Source organism: Rattus norvegicus, chromosome 2 (genome assembly GCF_036323735.1).
Source record: "Rattus norvegicus strain BN/NHsdMcwi chromosome 2, GRCr8, whole genome shotgun sequence".
Classification (NCBI taxonomy): Eukaryota; Metazoa; Chordata; class Mammalia; order Rodentia; family Muridae; genus Rattus; species Rattus norvegicus.
Genome location: NC_086020.1, coordinates 230,536,176 through 230,550,113, shown reverse-complemented (window position 1 = coordinate 230,550,113; position 13,938 = coordinate 230,536,176). Strand labels below are relative to the sequence as shown.

Sequence of the window (13,938 nt, the reverse complement as noted above, 5' to 3'; positions counted from 1 at the left end):
CGCTATGTAGTGTTTGCTATGTTTTTCTGCATCTGCTTCCATCACAGGCTGGATGAAAGCTCTCAGAGGGCAATTATGCTAGGCTTTTGTCTCTTAGCATAACAGAATACCATTAGGAGTATCAGGAATTGGTTCTTCCCCATGGGATGGGTCTTAATTTGGGCCAGTCACTGGTTGGCCATTCCCTTCAACTATGGCTCATTTTGTCCCTGCACATCACATAGGCAGGACAAGTTTTCAGTCAAAGACTTTGTGGGTGGGTAGCTGTCCTTATCCCTCCACTGGGAGTCCTGCCTGGGTACAGGAAGTAGACACTTCTGTCTTCATATCGCCCACTGCTAGAAGTCTCATCTAGAGTCAATCTCAGACTCCCTGGAGCCTCCCCTACCCCTGTCTCAGGTCTCTGGCACTTCCTAGTGATGCACTCCCTATGAATTTCCATTCTCCTTGCCCCGCTCTCCCTACACTTGATCCCCTCCCTGACCCTCTCCCACCTCCATTCGCTCTCCCACCCAGTTCGCTCCCTCTATCTACCTCCAATATATATTTTATTTCCCCTTATGAGAAAGAGCTAAGCAGCCTTCCTTGTGCCCTCCCTGTTACTTAGCTCCATTGGGTCCATGGACTGTATCATGGTTATCATATACTTTATGGCTAATAGTCACTTATAAGGGATACATACCATACATGTCTATTTGGGTCTAGGTCACCTCACTCAGGAAACTATTTTGTAATTCCATGCATTTGCTGCAAAATTTACAACATCCTTGTTTTTAATAGCTGAGAAGTATTCCATTGTGTAAATGAACCACATTTTTTTACCCATTCTTTCGGTTAAGGGACATCTGGGTTGTTTCCAGTTCCTGACTATTAGGAACAACGTTTCTACAAACACAGTTGAGCATGTGTCCTTGTAGAGCATCTTTTGGTTTTATGTACGAGTGGTATAGTTAGGTAAAGAAGTAGAACTATTCCCAATTTTCCTGAGAAACTGCCACACAGATTTCCAGATTAGTTGTATAAGTTTACACTCCAACCAGCAATGTTTAGTGTTCCCCCTGCTCCACCACCTATCAGTGAGTGCATACCACCAAGATGCGAGTGTATACTTTTGTGACTGGGTTACCACACTTCGGATGAAATTTTCAGGTTCCATCCATTTATGTAACAATTTCACGTACTCATTGTCTATAATAGCTGAGTAGTACTTCATTGAGTAGCTGTACCACATTTTCTATATCCATACCTCTCTTGAAGGACATCTGGGTTCTTTCCAGCTTCTGGCTATAATAAATAAGGCTGCTATGAACATACGGAGCATGGGTCCTTGATATATGTTCAGCATCTTTTGGGTATATGCCCAGGAGTGCTACAGCTGGGTTCTCAGGTAGTACTATGTCCAATTTGTGAGGAAACACCAGACTGATTTCCAGAGTGGTGGCAGCAGCTTGCAATCCCACCAACAATGGAGGAGTGTTCCTATTTCTCCACATCCCTGCCAGCATCTTCTGTCACCAGAGTATTTGATCTTAGCCATTCTGACTGGTATGAAATAGAATCTATGGGTTGTTTTGACATGCATTTCCCTGACGACTAAGGTGCTTCTCAGCCATTTGGTAGTCCTCGTCTGAAAACTCTTTGTTTAGCTCTGTACCCCATTTTAATAGGATTATTTGATTGTCTGGAATCTAACTTCTTGAGTTCTTTGTATAAATTAGATATTATACCTCTATTAGATGTAGGATTGATAAAGATATTTTCCAATCTGTTGGATGCCATTTTGTCCTAATGACAGTGTCCTTTGCCTTATAGAAGCTTTGCAATTTTATGAAATCCCATTTTCCTTTTAGAGAATAAACCATTGGTGTTCTGTACAGGAAATTTTACCCTGTGCCTATGAGTTCGAGACTCTTCTCTAATGTCTCTTCTATTACATTCAGTAGATCTGGTTATAAGTGGAGACCTTTGATCCACTTGAGCTTTGGGCAAAGAAATAACAATGGGTCGACTTGCATTTCTTCTACATGGTGACCTACAGTTGAACCAGCACACTTTCTTGAAAATGCTGTCTTTTTTCTATTGGAGAGTTTTAGCTCCTTTGTCAAAGATCAAGTGAACATGGTTGTGTGGGTTCATTTCTGGGTCTTCGAATTCTATTCCACTGAGGTACCTGTCTCTGTGTCAATACCATGCAGTTTTTATCATGATTGCTCTATAATACAGCTTGAGGTCAGAAATGGTGAATCCTCCAGAAGTTCTTTTGTTGTTGAAAATATTTTTTGCTATCCTGGGTTTTATGTTATTCCAAATGAATTTGCAAATTGCTCTTTCTGACTCTGTGAAGAGTTGAGTTGAAATTTTGAAAGGGGTTGCATTGAATCTGTAGATTGCTTTTGGCAAAATGGTCATTTTTACTATATTAATCCTGCCAATCCATGAGCATGGGAGCTCTTTTCATTTTCTGAGATCTTCTTCAATTTCTTTCTTCAGAGACTTGAAGTTCTTGTCATACAGATCTTTCACTTGCTTGGTTAGACTCACACTGAGGTATTTTATATCATTTGGTATTATTGTGAAGGGTGTAATTTCCCTGATTTCTTTCTTGGCCTGTTTATCCTTTGAGTAGAGGAAGGCTAGTTATTTGTTTGAGTTAATTTTATATCCAGCCACTTTGCTGGAACTGTCTATCATGTTTAGGAGTTGTCTGGTAGAATTTTGGGGGTCATTTAAATATACTATCATATCACCTGAAAAGAGTGACATTTTACTTCTTCCTCTCTAATTTCTATCCCTTACACCTTCTTTTGTTGTCTGACTGATCTGGCTAGGACAAGTGTGATATTGAATAGATAAGGAGAAAGTGAGCAGCCTTGTCCAGTCCCTGATTTTAGTGTAATTGCCTCAAGTTTCTCTCCATTTAGTTTCATGTTGACTACTGCTTTTCTGTATACTGTTTTTACTATGTATAGGTATGGACCTTGAATTCCTGATCTTTCCAAGACTTTTAACATGAAGGGGTGTTGAATTTTGTCAAATGCTTTCGCAGCATCTAATGAGATGATCATGTGGTTTTTTTCTTTGAGTTTGTTTATACAGTGTATTATGTTGATTGATTTCCATATATTGAACCATCCCTGCATCCCTAGGATGAAGCCTACTTGAGCATGTTGAATGATCATTTTGATGTGTTCTTGGACTCAGATAATGAGGATTTCATTGAGTATTTTTGCATTAATACTCATGAGGAAAATTGGTCTGAAGTGCTTTCTTTTTAGGGTCTTTGTGTGGTTTAGGTATAAGCGTAATTGTGGTTTCAAAGAACGAATTGGGTAGTGTTCCTCCTGTTTCTATTTTTGTGGAATTGTTTGAAGAGTATTGGTATTAGGTCTTCTTTGATGGTCTGATAGAATTCTGCACTAAACCCATCTGGTCCAGTGATTTTTTTTTGGTTGGGAGACTTTTTAATGACTTTCTATTACTTTACAGATTATGGGAATATTTAGATGGTTTATCTGATCCTGATTTAACTTTAGTACCTGCTATCTAACTAGAAAATTGTCCATTTCATGCAGATTTTCCAGTTTTCTTGAATATAGGCTTTCGTAGTAGGATATAATGATTTTTTGAATTTCCTCAGTTTCTGTTGTTATGTCTCCCTTTTCATTTCTGATTTTGTTAATTTGGATACTGTCTTTGTGTCCTCTTGATAGTCTGGAGGGTTTGTCTATCTTATTGATTTTCTCAAAGAAACAGCTCCTGGGCTTGTTGATTCTTTATACAGTTCTTTTTGTTTCTACTTGGTTGACTTCAGGTCTGAGATTGATTATCTCTTAGCCTCTGTTCCTTTGGGTGAATTTGCTTCTTTTTGTTCTAGAGCTTTCAGGTGTGCTGTCAAGCTGCTAGTGTATGCTCTCTCCAGTTTGTTTTTGTTATTGTTGGTGGTGGTTTTTTGTTTGTTTGTTTGTTTGTTTGAGACACTCGGAGCTATGTGTTTTCCTCCTAGCACTGATTTCATAATAACCCATAATTTGGGTATATTGTGCCTTCATTTTCATTTAATTACAAAAAGTCTTTAATTTCTTTCTTTATTTCATCCTTGACCAAGTTGTCATTGAGTCAATGGGATTATTTAAATCTCCTTGTGTCTACTAAGGACTGTTTTGTGACGAATTATATGGTAAATTTTTGAGAAGGTACCATGAGGTGCTAAGAAGTTATTTTTTTTTCTTTTAAGATGAAATGTTCTATAGATATCTTTTAAAACCATTTGTTTCATACCTTCTGTTAATTTCAATGTGTCTCTCTTTAGTTTCTGTTTTCATGATCCGTCATTAATGAGAGTGGGGTGTTGAAGTCTCTCACTATTATTGTGTGATGTACATTGTATGCTTTGAGCTTTAGTAAAGTTTAGGTGCCCTTGCATTTGTAGCATAGATGTTCAAAATCGAGGATTCCTTTTGGCGGATTTTTCCTTTGATGAATATGAAATGTCCTTCCTTACATTTTTTTTGGTAACTGTTGGTTGAAAGTCAATTTTATTGGATATTAGAATGACTACTCCAGCTTGCTTCTTGAGACCATTTTCTTGGAAAGTTATTTCCCAGGTTTTTATTCTTAGGTAATGTCTGTTTTGTCACTAAGTTGTGTTTCCTCTATGCAGCAAAATGATGGGTCTTGTATACATATCCAGTCTGTAAGTCTATGTCTTTTTATTCCCAGGCTTCATCATAACAATTCTTTTTTATTGGATGTATTTTTATTTACATTTCAAATGTTATTCCATCTCCCAGATTACCGGACATAAGCCCCCTATCCCATCTCCCTCCTCTTCTTCTATAAGGGTGCTCCCATCCCCAACCAACCCCACTTTTGGCACCCGATGACATTCCCCTACACTAGGGGTTCCAGCCTTGGCAGGACCAAGGATTCTCATTCCATTGGTGCCCAACAAGGCCATCCTCTGCTGCATATGCAGCTGGAGCCATGGGGCAGTCCGTGCATAGTCTTTGGGTAATGGTTTAGTTCCTGGGAGCTCTGGTCAGTTGGCATTGATGTTCTTACAGTGTTGCAAGCTCTTCAGCTCTTTTAATCCTTTCTCTAATTCCTCCAGTGTGGATCCTGCTCTTAGTTCAATGGATTACTGCTAGCATTCACCTCTGTATTTGACATGCTCTGGCTGTGTCTCTCAGAAGATAACTATATCAGCCTATATCATGCACTTCTAAGCTTCGTCAATCATATCTAGTTTAGGTGGCTCTATATAAATGGGTTGTACACCCATATGGGGCAGGCTCTGAATGGCTTACTTCATTCTCTGCTCCAAATTTTGCCTCCATATCCCCTCCTATGAATATTTTCGTTCCCTTTTTTAAGGAGGGAAGCATGCAAATTTTGGTCATCCTTCTTGAACTTCATGTTGTCTATGGATTGTATCTTGGGTAATTCGATCTTTTGGGCTAATATCCACATATCAATGCGTACATACCATGTGTGTCTTTTTGTGATTAGGTTACCTCACCCAGGATGATATTTTCTAGTTCGATCCATTTGCCAATGAATTTCATGAAGTCATTGTTTTTGACAGCTGAGTAGTACTCCATTGTATAGATGCACCATTGCTCTGTAATAATGCTTGAGGTCAGGGATGGTGATTTCTCCCAGAAGTTATTTTATTGTTGAGAATAGCTTTCTATATTCTGGGTTTTCTGTTATTCCACGTGAATTGGCAAATTGCTTTTTCTAGCTCTATGAAGAATTGAGTTGGAATTTTGATGGGGATTGCATTGAATCTGTAGATTGTTTTTGGCAAAATGGCCATTTTTTACTATATTAATCCTGCCAATCCATGAGCATGGGAGGTCTTTCCATTTTCTGAGATCTTCAATTTTGTTCTTCAGGACTTGAAGTTCTTGTCATACAGATCTGTCAGTTGCTTGGTTAGACTCACACCGAGGTATTTTACGTTATTTGGGACTATTGTGAAGGGTGTTATTTCCATAATTTCTTTCTCAGCCTGTTTATGTTTTCAGTAAAGGAAGGCTACTGATTTGTTTGAGTTAATTTTATATTCAGTCACTTTCTTTAAGTTGTTTATCAGGTTAAGTAGTTCTCTGGTAGAACTTTTGAGATCACTTGAGTATACTATCATATCATCTGCAAATAGTGATATTTTGACTTCTTCCTTTCCAATTTGGATTCCTTTGACGTCCTTTTATTGTCTGATTGCTCTGGCTATAACTTCCAGTACTATATTGAATAAGTAGGGAGAGAGCGGGCAGCCTTGTCTAGTCTCTGATTTTGGTGGGATTGCTTCAAGTTTCTCTCCATTTAGTTTAGTGTTAGCTACTTGTTTGCCGTATATGGCTTTTACTATGTTTCCTGAACTTTCCAGGACTTTTAACATGAAGGAGTGTTGACTTTTGTCAAATGCTTTTTCAGCACCTAATAAAATGATCATGTGGAGTTTTTTCTTTGAGTTTGCTTATATAGTAGATTAAGTTGATGGATTTTCATATATTGAACCATCCCTTCATACTGGGGTGAAGCCTACTTGATCATAATGGATGATTATTTTGATGAGTTCCTGGATTTGGTTTGCAAGAATTTTATTGTCTATTTTTGCATCTATATTCATAAGGAAAATTATTCTGAAGTTCTCTCTCTTTATTGGGTCTTTGTGTGGTTTAGGTATGAGCATAATTCTGGCTTTGTAGAAGGAATTGGGTAGTGCTCCATCTATTTCTATTTTGTGGAATAGTTTGGACAGTATTGATATGAGGTCTTCTATGAAGGTCTGATAGAATTCTTCACTGAACCCATCTGGACCTGGGCTTTTTTTGGTTGGGAGACTTTTAATATCTGTTTCTATTTCTTTAGGAGTTATGTGGTTGTTTAGATGGTTTACTGTTTCTGATTTAACTTTGGTACCTGGTATTTGTCTAGAAAATTGTCCATTTCCTCCAGATTTTCCAGTTTTGTTGAATATTGGCTTATGTAGTAGGATCTGATGATTTTTTGAATTTCCTCTGATTCTGTTGTTATGTCTCCCTTTTCATTTCTGATTTTGTTAATTCGTATACATGCTCTGAGCCTCTTGTTGGTCTGGCTAAGGATTTATCTATCTTGTTGACTTCTCAAAGAACCAACTCCCGGTTTTCTTGATTCTTTGTATAGTCCTTTTTGTTTCTACTTGGTTGGTTTCAGCTCTGAGTTTGAATATTTCCTGCCTTCTACTCCTCTTGTATGTATTTGCTTCTTTTAATTCTAGATCTTTTAGGTGTGCTGTCAAGCTGCTTGATGTATGCTCTCTCCTATTTCTTTTTGGAGGCACTCAGAGCTATGAGTTTTCCTCTTAGCACTGCTTTCATTGTGTCTCCAAGTTTGGGTATGTTATGCCTTCATTTTCATTAGATTCTAAAAAGTCTTTAATTTCTTTCTTTATTTCTTCCTTGACCAAGTTATCGTTGAGTACAGCACTGTTCAACTTTCATGTATATGTGGGCTTTCTGTCATTTTTATTGTTATTGCTGACCAACCTTATTCCATGGTGATCTGATAGGAAGCACTGCATTATTTCTTGTCTTCTTGTATCTGTTGAGGCCTGTTTTGTGACAGATTATAAGGTCACTTTTTGAGAAGGTACTATGAGGTGCTAAGAAGGTATATTCTTTTTGTTTTAGGATGAAATGTTCTATAAATATCTGTTAAATACATTTAGTTCAAAACTTGTGTTAGTTTCTCTATGTCTCTGTTTAATTTCTGTTTCCATGATCTGTCCATTGATGAGAGTGGGGTGCTGAAATCTCCTACTATTATTGTGTTAGGTACAATGTGTGCTTTGAACTTTAGTAAGGTTTCTTTTAAGACTATTGGTGCCCTTGCATTTGGAGCATAGATATTTAGGATTGAGAGTTCATCTTGGTGGATTTTTCCTGTGATGATTGTGAAGTGTCCTACCTTATCTTTTATGATAACTTTTGGTAGAAAGTTGATTTTATTCAATATTAGAAAGGCTACTCCAGCTTGTTCCTTTGGACCATTTGCTTAGAAAGTTGTTTTCCAGGCTTTCATTCTGAGGCAGTGTCTGTCTTTGTTTCTGAGGTGTGTTTCCTATTTGTAGCAAAATGCTGGGTCCTCTTTACATATCCAGTCTGTTAGTCTATGTCTTTTTGTTGGGTAATTGAGTCTATTGATGTTAAGATATATTAAGGAATAGAGATTGTTGTTTGCTGTTATTTTTGTTGTTAGAGGTGGAATTGTGTTTGTGTGTCTGTCTTCTTTTGGTTTCATTCCAAGGAGATTACTTTCTTGCTTTTTCTAGGATGTAGTTTCCCTCCTTGTGTTGGAGTTTTCCATCTATTATCCTTTGTAGGGCTGGATTTGGAGAAAGATATTGTGTAAAACTGGTTTTGTCATGGGATATCTTGGTTTCTCCATATATGTTAATTCAGAGTTTTGCTGGATACAGTAACTTGGGCTGGCATTTGTGTTCTCTTAGTATCTGTATGACATCTGTCCAGAATCTTATGGCTTTCATAGTCTCTGGTAAGAAGTCTGGTGTGATTCAGATAGGTCTGCCTTTGTATGTTACTTGACATTTTTCCCTTACTGCTTTTAATATTCTTTCCTTGTTTTGTGTATTTGATGTTTTGACTATTATGTGATGGGAGGAATTTCTTTTCTGGTCCAATCTGATTCGAGTTCTGTAGGCTTCTTGTATGTTTACGGGCATCTCTTTCTTTAGGTTAGGGAAGTTTTCTTCTATAATTTTTTGAAGATAGTTACTGGCCCTTTAAGTTGAGAGTCTTCTCTCTCTTCTATACCTATTTTCCTTATGTTCAATCTATTCATTGTGTCCTCTATTTCCTGGATGTTTTGGGCTAGGGACTTTAGCATTTTACATTGTCTTTTGACAGTTGTGTTGATGTTTTCTATGGTATCTTCTGCCCCTGATATTCTCTCTTCAATCTCTTGTACTCTGTTGGTGAGGCTTGCATCTATGACTCCTGATCTCTTTCCTAGGTTTTCTATCTCCAGGCTTGTCTCCCTTTGTTATTTCTTTATTGTTTCTATCTCCATTTTCAGATCCTAGATGGTTTTGTTCAATTCCTTCACCTGTTTGGTTGTGTTTTCCTATAGCTCTTTAAGGGATTTTTGTGTTTCCTTTTTAAAGGCTTCTACTTGTTTACTTGTGCTTTCCTGTATTTCTTTAAGGAAGTTATTTATGTCCTTCTTACAGTCCTCTATCATCATCATAAGATGTGATTTTAAATCCAAATCTTGCTTTTCCAATGTGCTGGGATATCTAGTATTTGCTATGGTAGGAGAAGTGGGTTCTAATGATACCAGGTAGTCTTGGTTTCTGTTGCTTATGTTCTTGTGCTTGCTTCTTGCCATTTGGTTACCTCTGACATTAATTAGTCTTACTGTCTCTGACTGGAATTTGTCCCTCCTATGGGCCTATGATCCTGTGAGCCTGTGATCTTAGGAGTGAAAGCGCTCCTGGGAGACCAGCTCTCTGCAGGCAAGTTTTGGGTCTAGAGGGCTATGGGATAGCCTTAGCTCTGGGCACAGATGGAGACTGGAAGTCTCATGTAATTCTAATAGGTCTCCACTTATAAGTTACTTGGCAATTTTCCCTTGTGGCTTTTAATATATTTTCTTTGTTCTAGACATTTAGTATTTTGATTATTATGTGATAGGAGGATTTTCTTTTTTAGTCCACTCTATTTGGTGTTCTGTAAGCTTTCAAGAAATATTCATTGCTGCCTCACATTTTTTATCTATTCCTGTGTGATCCACTGTGGTGGAGGGGTGAGGGTAGTGGTTCACAATGTGCACTATTTTCTTACTTCCATAATGTGAATTCACCTACAGCATGACTAATTTCACACTACCAGCATAATATCAGTCAACTTGCAAAAGTCCTGGAAACCACCATTGTCTTGTAAAAATTGATATAGGTGCACTACAACCCATCCCAACTCCTTACCATTCTTTCTAGAGAGCCAACAACATTGCTTTATGCTCTATGAGTATGTATAAAATCAAGCAATTATGTGTATGTTTCCTTTACCCCTTGTTCTTATTCAAAATCGCAGTGTATCAAATATGCTTTCTGCATTTTAGGAAAGCAAGTAAATGTCATGGCCAACTAACCTGACCTCTGAGAGACCAGAAAAGGGCATGTCAGCTCCTGGATTTGTCAATTTTTACAATCCCATGGATAATTCTAAAGTGTATCCAGAACTTGGAGCCATAGTTGCAATAAAAATCTTGTGTTTTGTAACGTAATATATCAAAAGATGAGGAGAGTCATTGCATTTTGGTAAAATACTAGACCATTCCTGAAATTCATCTAAAATTTCCCAGAAACATATCTGCATTTACTCCTATAAAGCAAAAATTGTTACTCCTAAGTCTACCTTCTTAATTGGATTTTTCTTTTCTATCACTATAACTCATATATCTTTTCAAATTAAACTAAACTACCTCTATGAGGCAATCAGTTTTGCTTTAACTCCTCTGTATCTCCAGTCATTATTCTTTCTTTCACTACCATCCTTTTGAACAAAATTATTTTTCTTTCCCATTTATAAAATATAATTTAAATAACATAAATTAGACCTATATACTAAATGAATGGAAGTCACAAAAACTCAAAAGTGCCAATTATAACCTGTATTTTTTAAAAATCAAAGGCACGCACGCACACACTGTCCTTTATGCATACCTCTGATGCAGTGCCTTAAGCACTGTTAAGATGCTCAAGACTAAAATCTAATATTTAATTTTGAGTCTCCCTAGTCCCTCAATACATCTAGCTCATTAAAATATAATCTTAATTATATCTATAAAATATATATTTAATCTGTCTGCCTCCAAGGAGGAGATCCTAAATATATTGAAAACAAAGTAGTTGTCTATAATAACTTTCCCAAGTTAAATAAAATAATCAGACCTGCATAGAGTAGAAGTAGATAATTTTCACAACTACCTTGTCTGCAGGCTGTTGCATTATATATGTTGGCCAGTCTCTTAGTTTTCTTTCTATACAAATACCCTAAAGACATTTGTGCTTACTTGGAATGCTCCTTGAATGACCTGAAGTGGTGGCTGTGGAAGAAACATCTGACTTCAACATCACTAGTGAAGGTCCTAGGGCAGGAGCATGTGTGCCCCCAATGGCAGTGTGACAGAATACTGTCATACCACTCTCTACATGTTACATATTTCTACATGGACTACACTTAATACTCCATACATGCATTAGCAAATTGCACTTTAGGATTCAAAATAAATTAGGTAATTCATATCATCCAAACTGAATGTTCACATATAAAAATTTGATCAATAGAAAATACTTAATAGGTGTTTCCAATTTAAATATTTACCTGTGTATTTTTGTTAATATTCAATCTTATTTCACATAACTGTGCCCATAATTTTGCAGTGTTTTGCCCTTACTATACCCATTTCTAATTTTCTGTATGCCTTTATGCATTTTATAATCTCCTTAAATGCCTTTGGATTTGTTACTGTGTTCCCACCATGTCTGTCACACTATGGATATGAAAATGTATGGGCACCGTTACCTCTGTTTCAGGAAAGAAAAGAAGAGATGAAGCATCCACAATTGTTGACATGGACTTTATGTGATCAAATTGACTTTTAATGTTGTACTTTCCAGGTCCTGGTACTCCCTAAGTCACAGAGAGAAAGAAATAAGTTAAGAAAGGATTGTCTTTCTACAACACATAAGAAAACACTGGACAATTCTTATAGGCTATCACCATAGTCTGTCATTAAGAGAAAAGCAGAGGGGAGGAGGGAACTACCTACAAAGAAACAAGAGGGGGGAGGGGGGAGGGAGAGGGGGAAGAGAAGAAAAGAAAAGAAGAGAAGAGAAGAGAAGAGAAGAGAAGAGAAGAGAAAAGAAAAGAAAAGAAAAGAAAAGAATAGATGTCCTAGTCAAAATATCATTTGGCCCTGAATCGCACTTCCTGAAGCTTTGCTGCCCTCTGCTGATGAAGTGAAAAAATGTTCCTATGGCTAACTATTAAAAGAAAGAAATAAAACGTTTTCAACTATCCTTTCATTTCAGGGTATAAATGTAGCCTTTTCCCTTTAAATGTGCCTGGTTTGCGGTGCAGATTAGTGGTGAAATTCCTGCTTACCATGTACATAAGGTTCAGCACACAGCAGCAGGGAGAAAAACCTCCCTGTCTTCTCCAACTTTCAATAATTAATAGCAAAACAAATAGACATCAGGAAATATTATATTTTAAACAGAAATGCTTGATATAAAAAATTAACTTTTACTTGAATACTTTTCAACAAACAAAAATTAATTTATTTATCACAGGACCAACTTCCTTATTATTGTTAGATAAGAGAAATCAATAGACAATAGATGGAGAGAGTGGGAGGGAGAGACAGACAGACAGACAGACAGACAGACGAATGGATGATAGATTTTCATCAGCAAATATCACACAGCTAATACTCCAGTTTGTGAAAAGGAATTAAGGAAGATCTTAGAGCATGGTGTGGTGGTATACACCTTTAATCCCAGCACTCTGGGGGTAGAGGCTGGTGGATCTCTAAGTTCAAGGCTAGCCTGGTCTAAAGAAGACTTTCAGTATAACCAAGCTTAGGCAGTGAAGGAAACAACTGAAAACAGAAAGCTGATGAAGATGTAATTGAGTGAGGGAACCATGTTCCAGTCCCAACAAGCAACAAAACTTGGCAGCTTCTGCTACACAGTTCTGGCTTTAGCATTAAGGATGAAAGAAAGGGATAATAGAATCTCCCTCCATGACTAAGGAAAGCCGCTGAGACCAGGCATGTGTCAGAGGTGTCCCTGCATGGAGTAGAGTAAAGGAAAGTGACCACAGGGCAAGGTCCCACTCAGCAAAGCTTCCAACTTGTAAAAAAAAATTAAAGAAAAGCTCATAGGCTTCTGTACTTTTGACAGAAGCTGAAGTTATCACAGAGAAAATAGACTCAGTTGAGGAAATGCCTCCATGAGACACAGCTGTAAGGCATTTTCTCAACTAGTGATGAAGGTGGGAGGACACAGTCCATTATAGGTGGTGTCATCCCTGGATTGATAGTCTTGGATTCTATAAGAGAGCAAACTGAGCAAGCCAGGGAAAGCAAGCCAGTAACATCCCCCACGGCCTCTGCATCAGCTCCTGCTTCCTGACCTGCTTGAGTTCCAGTCCTGACTTCCTTTGGTGATGAATGGCAATGTGGAAGTGTGAGCTGAATAAACCCAATTCGCTTCTTGGTCATGATGTTTGTGTAGGAATAAAAAGCCTGACTAAGACAGTTTCCATTATCCGTGACTCTTATAGTAAGAACTTAACACACACACACACACACACACACACACACACACACACACACACACACTTCCATAATGATCCCCGAGCCTTGGAAGGAAGGAGCACAATATACATTTACCATTTAAGTCTGAGCGTTCTGCATTCTCTTATTCTCTATGCATTGGCCAGTTTTGTGTGTCCACAGTGTAAAATAGTATAAACATTGTTTAAAAGTCTAAAGTTCAAAATCTCTTCTGAGACTCATGGCAATGTTTTAACTGCAATCTCTTATAAAAATCCAAATGTACTAACAGTTCGTGTACTTCCAACTCACAACAGCACAGAATATATATAACTGCTCCAAAGGGAGGAAAGGGGTGTGGTGAGAAAATACTGACTCAAGCAAGGTGGAAAGCCAGCAGAGCCAACTCCGAACTCTCTATCTCCTTCTCCGATGTCTCCAACTCTTTTCAGCTTTGTGGACTACAACACACTTCTTTCTTTTGGGCTGGTTCTACTTCCTGTTAACAGATTTTCTAGGCAGGCATCCCATGGCTGTAGCTTCTCCAACGTTTTGGTGTCTCCAAAGCAATCACCTTGAGAGTTTCAC

The 13,938-nt window shown here is 37.7% G+C and overlaps 1 protein-coding gene across 3 annotated transcripts in view; it reads right to left on the bottom strand.

Annotated features, from left to right (window-relative positions):
- The window catches only part of Stpg2 (sperm-tail PG-rich repeat containing 2), a 524,919-nt gene that overhangs the window by 408,819 nt on the left and 102,162 nt on the right, over positions 1–13,938 (bottom strand). For all 3 annotated transcript variants that reach the window (XM_017591047.3, XM_008761520.4, NM_001100993.1), the window contains exon 7: positions 11,595–11,702. In XM_017591047.3, coding sequence (XP_017446536.1) covers positions 11,595–11,702 — 108 coding nt within the window. The remainder of the gene's footprint in view (positions 1–11,594; positions 11,703–13,938) is intronic.